Source organism: Apteryx mantelli, unplaced genomic scaffold, assembly GCF_036417845.1.
Source record: "Apteryx mantelli isolate bAptMan1 unplaced genomic scaffold, bAptMan1.hap1 HAP1_SCAFFOLD_40, whole genome shotgun sequence".
NCBI classification, from domain to species: domain Eukaryota; kingdom Metazoa; phylum Chordata; class Aves; order Apterygiformes; family Apterygidae; genus Apteryx; species Apteryx mantelli.
Genome location: NW_027118755.1, coordinates 1537458 through 1557192, shown reverse-complemented (window position 1 = coordinate 1557192; position 19735 = coordinate 1537458). Strand labels below are relative to the sequence as shown.

Genomic DNA, 19735 nt, shown 5'->3' with positions numbered 1-19735 from the left:
ACCCCAAATGCGACTAAGTCCCATTAGAACTGGGTAGACCTCATGACTGTTCCAAAGGCGGACCTATGCAACTGGCTATGACTTCCCACAGCCTTCTGGAGTCAGGTAGGCCAGCTTACCATTCAAAATCCTGAAGCTGCATAGACCAGCAGGCTGCTATGAAGATGGCCTCCTGGACCTGGGTAGACCTGCTCACCACTCTGAGGAAAGCCTCCCAGAGCTGGGGAGATCTGCTAACTACACTGAAATCCTGGAGCCAGGTGTGATGTGCCACTAGAGGGGCATCCGGGTTTCCTTTGGATTCCAGGGTTAGTTGTACTGAATTCAAGAGATCATCATTTGTCAAGTGTGAGAATTTATTAAAGATAAGAGTGCCAAATAGGCACACAATCCAAACCACTGCTCTGGTGGACTCGGGGGTTTGCCACACTCTTGTGGCCTCTGAGTTTGTCCAGCGTGCCCACATCCTTACCCAGCTCCTGCTGACCCCAACCACAGTCACTCTAGCAGATGGGAGGAGTACCCAAGAGGGCAGGGGGAAGTGTGGGAGGTGGGGTGATTATCCATGATTCTGTTCCCCTGACCATAACTATTGCACCTGAGATTGTTGTCCTTCCCCATCCTGCATACACCCATCTCTCCAGTCATCTTTGGGTTGCCCTGCTTACAGAAGCACAACCCTAGAACTGTCTGGAAATTGGCATCCTTGTACTTCCCAGCGGGAAGGCATTGCTCAGAAGGTGAGAGCCAGAGCCAGCCTGGAGATCCTCATGGAACTGTTCCCCAGCTACTGCATCCCACAGGGCTGGCTCTAGAAAGTCTTGGTTCCTGGTGCCATGCCACACCAACAATTGTCTGGCTGCAGGGCTGCCGTGACTGTGTTTGAAGGGAGCTGTCTCTGGTGACCTCCTGTCACACAGTGACCAAGCAATGGAACTGCACAAGAGTGGTACCAAGTACAGCAACCCTGCATCCTGGTGGTGCCCTCATCACAGCACAGCCTCGGCACCAAGGTGTCCACCTCACTGCAGCTGCCACCAGTGCCACAGCCCCCAGCTGTCAAGACCATACCTCTGCTGGACCTCCCTGGCAAAGCTCCTAAGTGAGTGCAGTGACTGTGTGGACGTCTTCAGAAAGAATGCTGCAGAAACTCTACCACCTCACTGCCTCTATGACCATGCTACGGACCTCATGCCAGGGAAGGAAGTGCCCTTCGGATGCATGTATACCTTATCATGCTCTGGGTTAACAGCCCTTGAGGAGAACCATCCGGACTGCATGTTCCTCTGTCCTTCCACCTCCCCTGTGGGGGCCTCTAATATTTTTATTTTTATAATTTTTTTTGGGGGGGGGGAGGGATTAGGGGAGAGGGAAAGGATGTGCCTTTGTAGATTACAGGGGGCTGAATGACATGAGAGTACAGAACTGGCACCCCCTGTCTATCTTCACAGAGCTCTTTGAACGCCTACAGGGGACTCACTGGTTCATAAAGCTGGACCTGCAAAAGGGGAAAGACTTTGCTCCAAATCCATAAGGAGGGGCAATGGAGAAGGGCCTTCTGCACCACATAAGGTCACGAGGAGGATCTAGTGATGCCATTAGCCTCTGCAATGTGCCATTCACTTCCCAGCATGGTGTAAACGATGTGTTGAAGGCATTGCTTGACAACTATGTTGTGGCATTCATTGAATGACATTTTAATATGCTCTGTCACAAAGGAAGTCCACATAGACCATGTCCGGGAGGTGTACAGTTGCTTGCAGTGGTACAGACTCTATTGCAAACTGGAAAAGTGCTCCTGCCACCTGCAGACGGTGAAGTTTCTGGGGTATCTGGTGGGCCTCAATGACTAGTGTATGGACCCCAAGAAATTTAAAGCCCCCATGAGTTGGCATATCCCTTCTACTGTGCAAGGGATGCAACTGCTTTTCAGATTTGTTATGGGCAGATCATAAAGGGGCATTCTCCTATTGTGGCACCCAGAAAAGCTCTCCTCTGGAAGAGGACTTCCTTTTGGTGAACACCAGAATCACCAGCACCTTTTGAGGAACTGAAATGGTTAGCCATCACAGCCCCCCTCCTAGTCTACCCACACCCCAGCTGACCTTTCATTTTAGAAGCAGGTGCCTCAGACTGAGCCACAGCAGAGGGAGTGTTTTTCACTAGGCTAGGTTCACATAGCCACAAGGCCAGGGGGTAACTCTGCACGGGCCATGCTTCTCAGAGCAGAGAGAGGACCCAAAAGGATGGTTATCATGCTGCTGGCAGTTCCCACCTCCCATCCTATGCAGCTATGGAAGGTTCTCAGAGGGACCAGGCAGCATTTCCAAGGGCACAAGATGTGTTATGGGGCTGAACTGGATCCAGCCTATGGTGTTTCAAAGTGGGTGCCATGGATGGTGCTCAAATTCTGTCTGGATACCTTCTTCTAGAACACTTATTCAGATGGTGTCTTCTTGGGAATGGGTGATACAATGCAACTGATGAGCTTGTGTATTTGGAATCCAACTCACCAACCCTGCGATCCCTAAGCCACTATCTCTCATGCCGGATTAAGGGATAAAGTCACTCATGCTGGAAGGTAGATGAGGCCAGCTCTTCACTGCCATTCTTTTGGCCCACTTGAGGGATTGGAAGTATGAGGCATTTGTACCAGGATGATCTGCTGCATACAACAGCCTCGGGATGGCATACCTCTTCAAGATTTCAGCCCTCTGCAGGACTTTCAAAGGGGCATCCCCGATGTTCTTCACCCAGGTATCAAGCTTCTCTTGCAGCTCTGGCTTGGCAAGACCAATCCATGGGTCCAGCCCCAGGCCCAAATATCTCTCAGAGCTGCCTGGCTCCATCCCATTTAGTTTAGAGCCGTTCACCTTCCACAGATCACAATCACTTATGGTATCAGAGTCTTCTGTGGGCCTTATAAGGAACCTGTGGCATTTCTCGGCCTGCAACCTCAGCCCTGTCAGTTGGCAGAATCCCTCAATCACCACAATATTTTCCTGCATCCCATCACGAGAGTCACTTAATAGGACTAGATCATCTGCAAACACCAATGATGTAACACTTTTTCTGCCGTGCGTAAATCCATTCCTGATCTTCTCCAATCTACATAAGAGCAGGGCTATTGATAAATTGAACAACGCTGAGGACACTGGATCTCCGTGCTTCACTCCAGTGAGGATCTCTGTCACCTCTGACTGTTTTCCGCTCTCCTCCAGCTGAGTTGTGGTGTTATCACGCATATCAGCTATGATGCCTGTTACATGACCATCAATGCCTCTTTGTTTCAGAGCATGAAAATATGTCTAACTGAATCGATGGCCTTTGTCAGATCCACAAAGACCACCCCCAGGGCTTTATAGTCTCTTTTTGCATACTTTATCAGGATCTGGAGCACTTTCAGATCTTCCAAACAACCTGATGCTGATATAAAGCCCCTCTGGCAGCTGCTAATCAGACATACTCTCATCAGTTGGGCAGTTAGGAATCTTGAAAAGAGCCTCAAGATAATCAACCTGATGGCAATGGGTCACCAATTATTAATATCCAGATGTTTCATTGGATCTGTGGACTTGGGTATTAATATAGTTCTGCATTCTTTGATCCCCACCTGGATCTTCCCAGACAGCAGCCGGGCTCTGTGCATGATGCAAAAATAAGTTTGTAATGGTGTAGGCCAGATGTATAGAAAATGGCAATAAAAAATGAAACAGCAAAGAAATTAAGAAAAAAAATATGATGCAAACAAGATGTTTTATTATTCTTTCCATTTTTAATATTTTTTTGTATGTGTTCTTATCGTCCTCCTTTTCTTTTGTTTTAATATATTGGACTTTGGGGAGTTGTAATGTTTTTGTTTGTAAAGGAAAACGATTTTCAAAATTGGGGTGGGATTCAGTTACAGAAACACAGACATCTTGGTGCCACTATAGACACCCTGGTACCCTCTGCCAGCCTCCAGCTTCAGCTCCAGAGGGGCTCTGGTCTCGCCTAGGTACTGCATGATAGCTGCCAGTCCCAGGGAAATACCTCAGAAACACAGGGGCCTCTAAAATTGGCACTAGATGCTTAATGTTTATGAAACTGAGCTCTGCCTGGAAAGTTGAAGAATATTCTTCAACATTAAAAAAAAAAGCACATTTTAGTACCTGAAATCCTTGAATAATTTTAACAAAATGTTAATGTTTTCCTACAGTGCCAAACTGGGAATTTCCAGGAAGCATGTTAACCTCAGGAGAAGAAATATTCATCTTCCCCAGGACTTGCGTTACTACTTCTCTGTCTATTATACTGTGCATTTAATCTCAAGAATCTTTCCTGTATTTCTGCACATGCTTATTAAATCAACCATTTCTAAAGTCATCTGTTCAGAAGACTACGTGGACATACCCATTAGGCATTGTCCATTCAGTTTTCCTCCTCCCGTTATTCCTTGTCCGTTCAGACACCTATCAGCTACCCAGCTGCTGCTTTGAACTACAGGGATTTTAAAGCGTGCCTCCTCTTTCAGTAGTTTGTCTAATTGTCTCGTTAGCCAACTCCTTACCTGTGTCTATAGCTATCCTTTTCTATCTCTTTATCTGAAATACTTCCAGTAAGGTTATTCCCTGTGGAAAGTGGCCTCCAGTGGAGACAGCTTGGTCTTAATGGAAAGTTGAGGAGTTATTATCATTATTATTATTACTTTTTAGATTAAACTATGTCATGTTTTCTCTTTTTTCACAGCCAAGACAAATCTTTCCGTGTCTGTTTGCAGGTAGTTCTCTAAATTAAGCGGGTGGGAATTGATGCATATGAGCTGTAACATTCAGCTACAGGTTCAGTGGAAAAAGGGTAGATATGAAAAGGAGTTATGTGAATCCCAGGTGGCTGAGAAGAGAAATGGTGGGGCTGAGGGTGCGGGGGAGAAGATTGTCTGTGCAGCATCTGAAGTATCCTCCTTTTCCTACATGTCTGAACTTCATTAGGAGACAATCTGAATCAACATCAGGTATAGAATGTTGATAAAACTTTTTTGCTAAGCTGAAAAATGAAGACAATTTAAAAAAGAAAAAAATAAACAAGGATTCTTTTTTATTAGGTGCTCATTGAAACCTTCCTTTTTCAGCTACATTCCTGAAATCTCTCCAGTTAGCCACATGACGCTTGAAAACTTGAAGACAGTTATGGGAAGAAACACTGCTCCTCAGGGTACTTTTTGTGTATAATGAGCCCTCTGGTGCATTTGTGCAGACACTGAAAGGAGATCGAACCAATGTCTCAAGAAGTTAAAGGCAGAAGCAAACTCAAAGCGTTCTTAGAGCATTAATGGGTCCCACGGAGGGCCATTACCAACAAAGCTGTTAATGGGAACCACAAATCAAGGTGCCCTTCCCTGGGGGCTGGTTAGCGGAGAAAATCAGAGGCACCAGTTACAGTTATTCGGAGGAATGTACAGGAGGCCTCAATTCCAAATAAGCTCTTGATGTGTTTTATCAAGCAAAAACGGTCAAGCACAAATGTCCAGCCCTGCAGAAGGGTGATCCTTTCCCTCACACGTCGCTCAGGGCTCTTCCTGGGGTGGGTAGGAGGGGCGATGCCAAGTGTAGGACAACGGTACAACACCTCCCGGGCTCCCTGAGGGGTGAGCAGGCAACAAGGCCCTGGTGCTGTAAGGAAACGGTGTCTTCTCGTAGGCCTCGCTGGCAGAGACAGCAGCCATAGCCAAGGTGACAAAGACCTCAGTTCTGTCAGGGACTTTCAGCCTTGCCACCAGTCTTGGCCATCCCCATCAGACATCCTCCACTGTCCCATGCCTGCTCCTCTTTGCCTGCAGACCTTAGCCACCTTCTCCCTCCCTACACTGTTTCCCCACCTTATTTGCCCTGTTTCACTCTCCCTGGTTCCACTAATGTCTCTCCATCCTCACTGGGTGTTGCTTGAAAAGCAAAGCTATGGGCTCCTGTGATTTTGCTGATGCCTGAGTTCCCCAGCAAGCCACCTGGCTTCTTTCAAAGCCCTGCTAGAGCTCCTCACTCAACTAAGATATCCCACTCCCAAACGTGCTTGTGTCCTGTGCAGTGAATTGCACATCCTTGTTCCTGTGCTTTCCTAAAATCCCAGCTGCATTTCCCTTAAACATGACCATGGCATGCTCTCTGTGTTCTCCATCCTGCCTGTATCAGCCACATTCCTACATGCACACAGCTCTTTTCCTGCACTCCTATCCCAGCCCTACACAGTGGCAAACACTGCCTCTCAGCTGTGACCCATTGGCCTTTCGGAAGAAGCCTTGGGCTTCCTGGCATTTTCTGGTGCTTATTACAACTTTTCTGGCTCCCTCCAGAGATCTTAGGATGGGACAATTTGCTGTTGGCTCTAATAGGGGCCTTTATGACCAGCTTTTAGGAAATATTTGCATTTTTATGACTCCTGGGGGGAGGGGAGCAATAGTCACGGAAAAGCACCAAATATACCAAAGCAGGCACCCAGTGGACTGCCAAGAAGAACCATCTGAGATATCCCCAGGCCTGTGGCTGCAGGGCAAGACTTCTCTCCACAGAAGTGGGTCCAACCTCTGACACTCTCTAGAGAGGGAAATCAGCAGTGTTCCTGCCATCTGAGGACTCAAGGGGTGAGTTCTGGTGAGACCACCTTTCACCTGGCCCATTCTAGATGTGTACTTCAGGATGGGGAACCATGCCTTGTATTGATCATGTTGATTACATTGACACTGCCCACACAGGATGTCCTCATGAAAGCAAGGTTAAACAGGAGAACTAAGCCCTGGCTCATCCTTTGGGCCTTTTTGAAGATGCATACAACTTTTGCTTTTCATCAGTCTCAGGATCCCCACAACCTTTCAAAGATGATACAGAGCAACCTCGCTGTGACTTTGGCCTGTTCTCTCAGCATCCTTGAATGCAGCCCCTCAGATCCCATGGACTCTTCAGGGCTGAGTTCACTCAGGTAACCCCTGACTTGAACCTCATCCGCTAATGGGTGTTATTTTCTTCCTTGAGTCCTTTCTCTAGGCATAAAGGCCTGGGAAGCTCTGCCAGCAAAGAGTGAGGCAAAGAAGACATTCAGTAGCTCAGACCTGTCTACATCTACTCTTACTAAATTCTCTAAATTTCTTCCACTGTAACCTGTCCCTGCTTCCACCCCCTGTGTACTGCTCGTTTGCATTGGAGCTCAGTCTTGAGCTGCCTGTGTTGCCAAGCCATCTCCTGAGATGAATGCTTGTTTTCCCGAGTATCAGAGTGGACCATTCTAGCGCCTGAAGGATGCTTTCCCCAAAGATCTGCCAGCTTGCCTGAGCTCCTTTGCTGGTCAGAGCTGCTTCCCACAGGATTCCCACAGGATTCCTGTGCCCTGAATAAGTTGAAGTCTGCCTGTCTGATGTCCAGGGTCAGTACCCTGCTACTTTCCATCCTAAATTCCCCTCAGGATCCGAGACTGTACTGTGTTCACGGTGACTGCAGCCAAGGCTGCCACTGAGTGTCACATCTGCAGCCAGTTCTTCTGAGTTTGCAAGTACAGATCCAGGTGACTCATAATGGCAGCTGGGCTAAGAAATTGTCCTGCTATCCTCCAGGGACCTCCTGGACTGTCTGTGCCCTGCTGTGTTGCCCTTCCAGTGAATGCCATGGAGATTAAAGTTCCCCATAAGAACCAGGGTCACTGCTCCAGAGACTTGCTCAGGTGGCTTAAAGAAGACTTTGTCCACTTCTTCACCCTTTTGGAGTGGTTTATAACTGCTACCACAATGTCACCCTTACTGGCCTCTCCTCTGATCCTCACCCACAAGCATTCACCCAGCCTGTCATCCTTCCCATAGAGGACCTCCACACATCTGAGCTGCTCCTTCACACAGAGGGCAATTCCCCTCCTCCTCTTTCCTATCTGTCTTTCCTGAAGAGCTTCTGTCCATCCATTGAAGCAGCCCAAGCCGTGTGAGTGGTCTTATCACAAATCAGTCATTCCCACAATGCCAGCACTTCTGTGACCACACACACAGCTGCAGCTCCTCCTGCCTGTGCTCCAGGCTGAGTGCAGTGGTGTACATGCGGGCTGCAGAACCTCAGTTGTGGCACCAGGGCCGAGCACAGAATTGCCACGGTGAAACCTGTTGCCAACAGTCAAGGACCCCCATGTATGCTAAGGCCCCATTTCAGAGCAGAGACATGCTGGACTTAATGGCAGATCACCATACCATGACAAAATGAGGTTCCCACTAAAGAGAGCAAACCCTGCAGTCCCCAAAGCCAGGCAGAAACAGGGCTTGGCTGTGCAACCATGCCAGGAGAGGAGTTTTCTGCTTGAGCTGTCTCAGCGGCACTGTGAGGCCTGTGATGGAAGTGAAGCCAGTCTCCAGGAAGGAGTAGGTCCTGCTGAGAACATCCCTGGGAGCGGACAGCCTGTGATCCAACTACACTGTGATCATTGTTAGCATGTTCCCTGTTTCTGTCATCAGGTGGGTGAGTGAGGTTCAGGCAGAGGAGAACCATCAGAGTTTGAGAACATGGGCTCACGAGTGGAGATGCTGGTGAGAAGCATCTCCCATTGCTGCAGCACCCTCAGACATAGATGGGATGGACCTTGCCTCAGTTCCATGGTGTTGGCATTCAGTTGTTGGCATACAGGCATCGAACCACTCTGAGATGCCCTGGGGAATCTGTCCAGCACCCATCCAAAAGAGCATGGCTTTCCTGTAGCTCCTGTGCTGTATTTTCCTGTGGTTGTGCTGGTCACCCCAGCCCTCTGACACAGCACTAGAGGCCTTTTTTATTCATTTGAATGAGAGCCCTGAGTTCCCTTAGACTCTTCAATGCAGCAATGAGCACTTAGCTTTGCAGTAACTTGAGCTTTAATAAATATTGTTGACATCAATAAATATTGTTGATGGAGCCTAGAGAGAGACCTCGCTCTCCTTATGCTGAGCTCCTCCATTTGGTCAGCTGAGTAGGTCTGCAGGCTGCCAGGGACTGGTTGATTAAGGCAGGCTCAGATGTCCTAAACATACACCTCTGGTGTCATTTCAGGTCAAAAGGATAGTTCCTCTCCAGCCCTCCTAGGCCATAGCTGATGCTCCAGAAGGATGTGGGTCTTTCAGAATTGCTCCATAGGAGCTTGAAGACATTTGAACATGTCTTGGATCACCTCTGGCACCTCAGATGTCACCAGCTGTTTGTGTGTGAGCAACTGACTCCTCCCCTCCATCTCCATGGATTAGAATGGGAGCTTAGTCAAGGAGCTCCCACACAGACACAAATTTTGTGAGCGCCTGAATTGAGGGAAGAGGAATCCCACCTCCTCTGGGTCTGTGACATGCACAGGAGGGAGATGAATTGCCCCAAAGCCTCTAACCAAAGAAGAGACACCTGCGTTGACTCATCTGAATCACTGCCCTGCATGCAAAAACAAACCCCTCCCTATCACTTTCTGCATGTCCTGCCTGATAACTGGGGAGGAGTAGGGATTTCCAGAGGGGGACAGTTTCCTCTCTCTTAGACAACGATGCTCTGATAGGAGAAATCACACTGCTGGACTCCACTGCTCTCTCTACAGTTTAGAGAGGGAAGATAGGTGATTACTTTAGCCTACTTCAAAGTGCATTCCCCAGGAGGAAGCCTGCTGCCTTTCAGGAGCTGTCAGCCCTGGAGAGCCCAGGGACATCTTGAGAAAGCCTGTGGGGCAGAGAAAGTCACTCCTTTGGTTGTGCCTCTGCTCCTGAGCTGGGCTGGGCTTCTGGGACTGAGAGAGCTCATGGCAACCTTGCAGGTGTCCAGGATGTGCCTAGAGCTGAAACCACACGATTGCTATTTAGAGTGTGCATAGATCAAAGGCAGAGTCCAGGTGTGCAAGAGCAGGCAGCTCACCAGTGCATTCCCTTCTACTTCATAGTCTTCTTTCAGGACTGATTTCCAGTGAGGTATTCCCTACGTGGGGTTTGGGGAGGAGCTGTCAGAGATCTCACTTCCCCTCAGTCCTGCTCTGCTCTTTTGTCAGCCCATGGGCACTGCCACAGTCCCTCCGCACTGGGTAAAGGTGAGCTTCCATGTGCCCTCCTCTGACCCCTGGTAGGAACAAGCGGTGCCTACATCTGCTCACTCTGAAGTAGGTGCTCGGAGCAGGCCGGGGGAACAGAAGGAGAAGGTGCAATAGGCACAAGGGCACAAGTAGCAGCAAGGGAAATTTCAGCTGGGTATTAGGGAAAAAACTGTCAGCATGAGAGTGGAGCAGCAGTGGTGCAGGGGCCCGGAAACTTTCAGAACTTGTCTGGACAAAGTGCTGACCAACATGAGCTAACTGGGAAGTTAGCCATGCTCAGAGCAGGTGTGAGTATCAGTCTCCAGATGTCCCTCCTGACCCAGATCCTCTGGGAGGGGTAAGAGGTCCCAGGACATGGTAGCAGACTCCTGTGGGGCTGAGGCCTTTCTAGCAGTTTGTCACTAGTAGATGAGGAGCTCTCTGTCACTCTCTAGTCTCTGTGAGGTGCGACTCAGTCACATGCTGGTCCCCATACCACCCTCACGCAGTGCCTTTCCTGAGGAGTGAAGGTGCCCCAAAGACCATCCTCAGCTCTGATCACCTGGGAGGGGTGAAGCCACAATGCTCAGTCTGCAACAGCAGCCAAGGGGCACAGCAGCAAGACTGGGTACAGGGAGAGGAAATGGGAGACATGTGGCTCCAAATCAAGAGGCAAGTAGAGCAGCCAGTGGAAAAGCTCTTCCATTTCCCACCTGCATCATTTGGCTGTGCATTTGAGCCTTCCGCAGACACAGGCCCAAGAGCCACCGGCCAGCTCTGACCCTCTGGACCCTGGCACTCGCAGTTCCCCATTACTACTGTGCTGCCACCAGGAATGGTCTTGGGCATAGACTTCTCCCAGATGTGGCTGTAGAATGTCACCACCTGCTCCTGGAATTCAGGCTCGATCTCACTATCATGAAGCTCCTCCAAGGGTGGCAGGTCCCTCTTGCTGGCCATCTGCTCAAAAACAAAGCACTTCTGGTCTGGGAAGAAGTGGCGGATGCATTCCTGGGATGCTTATGGAGCTGAGCTTCCTGGCTGCTACCTGTAGAGATAGGATAGGGAGCAAGCTCACAGGGCTTGGGCTTTTGTTGCCTTCTGCTGAAATGCGGGTGTCCAGAGCTGGATGCATCCTGCCCTTCCTGAAGCACAGCACTGAGCACAGCACCATTCTCCTACCAGGCTTTAACTTCAGCACATTCTTCAGGTACTCATCCTCAGAGATTTCCTTCCCATCCACCTTCAGCTGCAATGTGAAGTCCCACACGGCCCAGACAAAGGTCAGGAAGAACTAGAAAACTTTGTCGGAATCCTCCAGTTCATCTCCACTCTCCCCAGGTGTTGCTTTCACCTTTACATTCTCTGTCAGCTTTGTCACATAGCTGGGGAGCTGGCTAAGGAAACAGAGACCCTGGATCCTCATGCAGGGAGGGGTTAACCCTAACCCTAACGCCACCCTCCCCAGCCATCAACATTTAATAAGGAAAAGGGGAGATTCTGCAGAGACAGAGAACAGCCTGGAGTCACCAGCAGGAGCAGGACTCAAAGCCTCAGCCCTGAGGTCTGGAGCACAGGATTCCTGAGGACCTAGAGCCTGGTCACTGGGCAGCACCAGGAGGCTCTGATCTCCCCATAAAAAGCAGCCATTTGAGGACCTGGGATGTGCGAACCCCTAAGCTACTGCTCAGGGAGACGGGGCCTCCCTGTTGCTGCTGCCCCACTGAGGACACTGCAGCTGGTCCTTGTCTTGCTGGTCGATGGTGCCCTTGCTGTTATAGACCAGAGTGCTGGACAGCAGTACAGCTAGCACAAAGATCCATGCGTCATTCTTGGTGTTGCCCTGGATCAACCTTGGCTTGTACCAAGAAACTCTGTGCAAGGCTCCCTAAGAGTGAGCAAAGCCCCAAATGCCCGCGCCCTGAATGCCTAACCATGGGCCATGGCAGGGTCAGCTTTGTGGAGACACCCACACACATGACGTCACCATGTCTTCCTATAGCTGTCTTATCTTCAACTCTTAACCCTCCGAGTCCCACAGGCTTCTGATTATTAAAGTTCTCCCTGAGCTCCCCATTCCTGGTCTGCTGAAGTTTACCAGGGAGTGCTGAGGAATTTGGCAACTTGCCAACCCCATGAGCCTTCTCCTGGCTCCTCTGGCTGTCAGCACCACAGAGACAGCTCCAGTTCAAAAGACTGGGGATCCCTGCAAGGCACTAGAGTTCAAAGGGCCCACCAGCCTAATGGCTGCTGAGTAATCAAAGATCCAGAAGGAGGGAAAGAGAAATGAATGATCCAGAATGAGGGAAGAGGTGGTGTTCCACCAACCAGCATGGGCCCAGCCACAGACTGGTTCCAGTAGCCTGCAGACAGCCAGGATGCCAGGCAGAACGAGGGCTCTGACAGTCAAAGGCAGAGGTGAAGGATGCCAGGCAGGACTTCATCAGCCAGAAGACTTTACCCAGTTAGCTCTGCACTAGCCTCCTTCCCCACAGCCTCTGTCTCTTCCTGGCACACCAGTGCAGGCAATGACAACACCTTGAGTCCTGCCACATGGCTGGGCCCTTGAGAGCTTCCACAAAGTGCTCTGTCGCCACAAAAGGAAGTCTCTGCTTCTCCCACACCTTTTCCACATCGCCCCGCCCTTCAGTGTCCGGTAGCACCAGAGTGTGTCCAGGCCAGCAGGGCTGAGGCACGCACCACATCCAGATACCTTTGGTATGGGCCTGCATTGTGAAGCCCAGGGAGAAACCTTTGGAGAGGACGCAAGGGGCTCAGCAGTTTTAGATACAGAGCAGGAAAAACCAAGATATCTTGTCTGCCAGGTGCTGGGACCTGTGCGGCTCACTGCTTCTCTCACCTGTCCGCTCACGAGCCAGCCTGTTCATGAGGTGGGACTTGCCAGCACAGTGCAGCCCTGTGATGGCCACTACCACCGCAGGCTGCATGAACTATGACAGCACCTGCAGGGTCTTCTGCTGCACCACCAGCCCCTGCCTCTGTGTGGTCTCAATCAGGCAGGTGGGAACTTCTATGCAGATTTCAGATGCCATTGCTCATGGCAAACACAGCTTGTAGAGGGGACAGGGAGACAGGTATTTGAGGCCTTAAAACATTCATCATGGTTTGTTTTCTCCATCTTTAGAAGTTAAAAGAAAAGCATTTTAAGATCTTCATGGACTATAAAGGGAGCAAAAGATGTTAAGGCAGAGTTCAGCTGTGCAGTTGTAGCAGGTCCAATGAAGCCATGATACTTATTCAATGCATTGTGCTTGGGAATTACAACAACATGGAAAAAACTTCTGGGCAAATTCCCCATGAAAACTGTTAGTCTTCCTGAGAATTACGTGCTATAACCTTGCATATTTCAATAAATGGCTTTTGGTTCTACAGCTTCCTCCTGCTTATGAGCGCTTGCTGGGCAAATAATCAGCAATCAGTTCACCTCCCCACAGCATCATTAGCTTTCTGCGTGCCTGAGGTGCTATGCCTTGATGTATTCTGAACTGAAGTCCCATAAGGTTCAGAGGCTTGATCCCAAGAGGAGTTATCAGAGAGATGGAAATTTTCCTTTGCTGGAAAGAAATGTGATTGTTTCAGTGACAGGGGGTACTATATAAAGGTTTCCTGACTCCACTGAACAGCCAGAATTAATCCTCTTTGAAAGCAGCGTATTCTATGTGAGCCACTAGACTACTATAACACTTCAGCTTTGGGAAAGATACAGTATAGTCAGCTAGGATTTGGAATGAACAAAACTTATTAGAAAACCCTTTTCTGAATAAGGAAACACACAGGATTTCAGAATGATCTTCACTTACAAATCAGGTAACCAACTTCCTTTCCTTCCTTCCTTCCTTCCTTCCTTCCTTCCTTCCTTCTGCATAATTTTATTTTCTTGCTATTCTCAAACATGCCATTCCTTTCAGTGAGCTGGTACACAGGTGGCACTTCCAGCATCAGCATTGGTCATCTAGGTTACAAAAGTTTCTAGTATTTTTTGAAACAGTTGGGGTGGAAAATCAAGGAATTATTTCATGTCCCTTTCCAGACTCAGTACCTGATCTCTTCCATTCATGAGGCAGCATCAGCTGATGATGCATCTTATGGAAGAGGAGGCTGGGAAATGGATGCAGCAGCTCAGGATAGAAAGATAGGAAGTTACTGCTAAGTGATTCTCTCTTTCCCTGCAGGGATGGATAACCAGACAGAGGTGAGGAAGTTCATCCTCCTTGGCCTGACCAGCCTTCAAGGGCTACAGAAATTCCTGTTCATGCTGTTCTTACTGCTGTACCTGTCTACCCTGCTGGGGAATATGGCAATCATGATTGTGGTGATATGTGAACCCCGGCTACACACCCCCATGTACTTTTTCCTCTGCAACCTCTCCTGCCTGGATATTTTCTTCTCCACAGTTACCGTGCCCAAGGTGCTGGCTGGGTTCCTCTTGGGGCACCAGGGCATTTCTTACACTGGCTGCCTAAGCCAGCTCCACTTCTTCCACTTCCTGGGTAGCAGTGAAGCTTTGCTTCTGGCTGTCATGGCCTATGACCGCTATGTGGCCATCTGCAACCCCCTGCGCTACACCCTGATCATGAGCCCACGGGCCTGCCTGCAGCTGGCTGTAGCCACTTGGGCTGCTGGCTTCCTTCATGCTCTGATGCACACAGTCATGACCTCCCGGCTCCATTTCTGTGGCCCCAACCACATCCAACACTTCTTCTGCGACATCAAGCCACTGGTGAGACTGGCCTGCAGTAGCAGCCAGCTCAACCTGAACCTTCTCAACATCATCACGGGGAGTATTGCAATAGGCCCCTTTGTCTTCACACTCTTTTCTTACCTATACATTTTTTCCTTCCTCCGACTGAAAGTCCAGTCCAAGGAGGGAAGGAGGAAAGCCTTCTCCACTTGCATCTCCCATCTCACAGTACTCTATGTCCCTGTTATTTTTAACTATGTGCCACCTTCCTCAGGGAGTTCAGCCAGCTGGACAATGATAGCCACGCTTATGTATAATGTTGTCACGCCAGTCCTCAATCCTTTGATCTACACCCTGAGGAATGTGGAGGTGAAGCGTGCCCTAAAGAAAAGACTTTTCTCCAGAGAGTTACTAGCACAGAAAATGTTTTGCCTTGCAGCTTGTGTGGGGTAGTAGGCAATGGACAATGCAATGAGAGGAGCTTTTGGCTCAAGAATGTGTTGTGCAGAAATCTGCTTTTCACTGCCAACAGCCTGGGTCCCTTCAGAAAAACCTTACATACTGGATATGGCCTTACATCTCCTATCTTGGGCAATACCAGTGCATAAAGATGAATGTATGTTCGTGGAACAGCCACTCTCATTCATCCAACTGGAAAAGAGAAGCAGCTCCAGAGAGTGATACTTTAATAAAAACACCTTTATTAGAGTGATTTACCCTCAAATGTCACTTGATTCTTTTCTTTTTCTTCCTTTCTTCCTTTCTTCCTTTCTTCCTTTCTTCCTTCCTTTCTTTCTTTCTTTTAGGCAGCTGAATCCCACCCCCAGTCAGAGCTGTCAAGAGAAGTCAGGGCATGATTCGTCTTACCCTAAAGCTGATAGACAAGGAGGGATTCATTTCTTTCCATGGGATTCAGTTGGCCACATACAGACATGTATGCCATGCCACTTGAAATACTCTGGATATCTCAGCTGGTGTCTCTCTGCTGCTCCAGAAAGGCATGGGTCCTGTGCCAGATCCACCAGCCCTGTATGGATGTCAGATATCCTAGGGCACCTGAGATGGTGTTAGACACCTGTGTTTATGCAAGTGAATTCCACCCCATTGCCTAGATCCACAGTGGTTAAAACTGCTGTTTAGGCACTTGTCTCACAGGGAGGAATGTACATTTGGAGCCCCAAATTTAGGTGTCTTAATTTCAAATTGAATCTCTCCCTTAATCTCAAAATGAGTGGGAATGGTGGATTCCATTTGAAGAAAGGTTCCAGAATTGATCCTTAGGGCTTAAAGGTAAGGTAAGCTTGGGTGATGGGGACTAAGAGTAATAGCTGGAGTGATCTTTTGACTCTTACCTGTCCTACAGGTTTTTTTCTTCCCCCCCCCCCACATATTCATAAACTTCACTAACATGCAAGGTATGTTGCACACAATACTTATTTGCTCAACACATTCCATGCTTAGAGTCCTACCATACGCCTTAAAAAGGCTGCCTGTAGTATTGTTGTTGTTATCATTTTTAACAATGTTATTTAATGATGATGATGATGATGATGATGATGATGATGATGATGATAAATATTTCTCTTAGGGCTTCAAGTAATCCCTCAGTGCAAATTTTTCATGCTATGTACTTGAAGGTGTCAAAAGAGATTCTTACTCTCCTAAACAATGCTCCAGGCTGGATACTGTAAGAGACTGTGTCCCAAGGCTCCTGATCTCCTCTTCCCATAAGACCACTCTTTGAGTCTGAGATCTTTTAAGTGTTTTTAGGTCTTTAAGAGTCAATATTTGTTTAAAATTGGCCAAAGACAATGCGAGAGCTTCCTTGCAATCCACCATTCCGCATGTGTGCTGTATCCTTCAGCAGAGGCAATGACTTGAGCCACACCTTCTGTGAAATCTCCTTACTGTCTTGCTCCGATTCATACTTCTGTGAAAACAGGCTGCTTGGTTTTGGTTTTAGACATGGGCTCTTTTGTATTCATAATAATGCCATATTTTAAGAGCTTCACTGTGGTTCTAAGAATACCCTTTACAGGAGGGTGGTGTGACTTCTTTTCTTCTGCCTTCCTGCTTTCTCCTTCCTTCTTTACACTACTCTATATACCTACCTAAAACCTGCAGCTAGCTCCTCGTCTAGTTCTACTAGCCACTAACCCCATAGTAGCTCTTTGTCTGTCTGTTTGTTTGTTTGTTTTTTACTGTGAGGTATCTGCAGTGATTAATGCAGTCATCTACAACAGGAGCAAAAATGAGATCCAATTTTTTCTTCGGAAGTCGACTGCAAGGGGTGGGGCAAGGTCACCAAGAAGCCGCTTCCTGTCTTCTCCCATTTACTTCTGTTTTCTTATCGTTCAACCTTAGCCAGTGTCTGTTTTTCATAACAATACATTTTATGGAAAAGCAGATTACACTGTGTCCAGAGCTGCACAGTACCTCCTCTGCATATAGTTTATGTGGCTTGTTAACGCTTACAGAAGGTATGGGCCAAACACTGGACTAAACTGTGAGTTTATGTGTTTGAAGGCTAGTCACCATGAATACAAAGAACAGGTGAACAGTGATGGCAGAGGAATGACAGTAACCTAATCAGTGCAAAGGGGCACCCTGACTTGGATATCCCTAGGGCCGTCAAAGGAGAGCGATTAGCCCATTGTCCCTGGGGTCTTGGAAGGAGTGTTACCCTCCAAGATGAGTCCACCCGCGTGACTCTCCTTGAAAGCCTCATGGACTGAAGGGGTTATTGCCTAAAGGGGTAGAGGACTTATCATGGGAAGCAGGACAAGAGCATTTGGGAACTGTGTAGAACTTTAAGGGGACTTCAGGAATGTGTGAGACTTTAAGGGATCTTTAGGAGAAGGACCAAAGGTGGGGAAAGGGATCAGAGTGGCCTGGAGAGAAAGAAGCATGAGGGAAAAGAGTTTAAAATGGACTGGCCGAGTGTGGACAGGTCAGTATGTTTGTCTAGCCATGCCCAGCACCTGATCAACCCTACCTAGCCAAGTGAGTGAAGAAAACATCAGAGTAGTGTCCCACTTATTCTCATGTCCTTTCAGAGAGGTCCATTCAGACCTCTCATGCCTCGTCTCAGTGCCAGACTAGAGTCAATCTCCATAGGGCCTTCTTTCCCCACTGATTGCACCAGGCCCATTCCCTTGGCTGTGGTTTCTCTGGATGGTAGATAGGGACAGGGAGAATCTTGTTCATCCATTCATGAGCATCACTAATTAGATGATGTGGCACGTGGCTATTTATTAAACACTTATGTCCTTATATATAGGTTCCTTTTCCAGGTTAAGGTGACCCAGCCAACCTAAGTCAGCTGGTGGTGGTGACATGATCGTGAGAAAAATTGCCCATCAAGTATTTGTCCATTTATTTGGGTAAGCTGGCCCTCTGACAACTTATCCTCTGAAAACACGAACAATGTCCAGGACTTAAGTTTCTTCTGCAACTCTGGTCTTGATAGTCCAACCCAAGGGTTGTTCCGAAGACTCAGGTATTTCTCAGAGTTGCCAGGTTGTATCACATTCAGATTTGAACCACACAGTGTCCACAAATTACAATTGCTGATCATATGCATATCCTTAGTAGTTTTTATAAAGAACCCATGACACTTCTCACCTTTTCTGGGAACCACTCCCTTATTCCCCTCCAGGCACGTCCCTGCTCCCCAGAAAGCCTTTCCCCAGATGAGGGTGTCCACGCTAGCCTGGCCATCTGCTCCAGATCCCCCTCCCCTGTGCTCCCTGCAAGGCTCTGTGCAAGCACTGCTGCTCAGCAGACAGCCAGTGGTGGTGCCACAGGGCCAGGGGGTGACTCCCCAGTGCCCATTCTGGTCAGAGCAGAAAGCAGACCCCAAGGGATGATTATCATGCCACTGGCAGTCCCCGCCTCCCATTTTATGCGGCTGTGGAGGGTGCTCAGAGGGACCAGGCAGCATTTCCGAGGACACAGGGTATGTTATGGGGCTGCACTGGAGCCAGCCTACGGCATTTCAATGAGAGGACAAGGGACGACTCTGCAGCCTCTCTTCCCTGAGCCTGCTGGGTCTCCACTGCCTCTCCTGGGATTGAGGAGCCCTCCTTTACCTATGCATTTCCTGAGTTTGCTCTTTACCGCTTGGTGATTCCATGTCGGAAGGTCTTTTGTGTTGTGGGGTTCCACCCACTGCCCACCCCCACCGTGTGATGTTCCCGGAAATGCTCTGAGCTCCCCTGGCAGCTTATTTCCTCTCCAGGAACATGGTCAGCCATCACCAGCCCCCACAGGTCTGTCACAGCCTCAGGAAAACTACTCTGGGATCGTTCACCATCTCCACTGACACAGGGCCCAAAAAGCAAACCCTGAATCTGAACCTCGTTCCCAAACAGGTTACAATGGGACACTGAACACATCAAGCTGAGCCCATGGAGAACCAAACCAAAGCAACAAGCCCTTTTGGGATACCATTTCTTCACCACATTTATGACTGTAATTTTGGAAGAAGAGTCAAGTGTTCAGGCACGGCACTTAGGAGAGCGCTTTGTATTGCATAGATGATATTAGGGAGGCATTGGTGTCCGAGAAAACGGAGCCTTCATGTCCTCACAGGTTGCATTCTTCCCTTGGGCAGCCAAGTGCTAAAACAGAAGAGACCTCCATGTCAACAAAGAAGCAGTGTCCCTCCAACCTGCCTCTAGCTCTGTCCTCCGACAACCTCTTTGACCTCCTGGCATGCCCCGGAACCTTCCCCTGACCACCTCACAATGCCTGCCTGATGCTCCTCAACAAGCAGATGCCTGCAGCACAAATGACCTCACAAGCCACAGACCAGCCCTCACACCTTCACCTGCACCTCCCTCTTGCCTGCTTCTCCTCTCAGCTCCATCGCTTTCACTCCAACACCCCACAGGCCCTGCCCTTCCTCTCCCTCCCATGCACTAAATCCCCTTCCAGCTACGCTTACAAGATGCCTGGATGCTTAGGGGCTGCTGGGGAGCAGCGTTTTGGGGCTTAGGCTTCAGGCATCAGCGGAAT

The 19735-nt window shown here is 48.8% G+C and overlaps 1 protein-coding gene and 1 pseudogene across 1 annotated transcript; one reads left to right on the top strand and one right to left on the bottom strand.

The window, feature by feature from the left end:
- Positions 1-10081: 10081 nt before the first annotated feature.
- On the bottom strand, positions 10082-13067 carry LOC136996440 (guanylate-binding protein 1-like; annotated as a pseudogene).
- Positions 13068-14209: 1142 nt separating this feature from the next.
- On the top strand, positions 14210-15124 carry LOC136996490 (olfactory receptor 12D1-like; the record flags this gene model as incomplete). Its single annotated transcript, XM_067317412.1, has 1 exon — positions 14210-15124. A coding segment is annotated over exon 1 (915 nt), but the record flags the coding sequence as incomplete, so codon positions are not given.
- Between the last annotated feature and the right edge of the window lie 4611 nt (positions 15125-19735).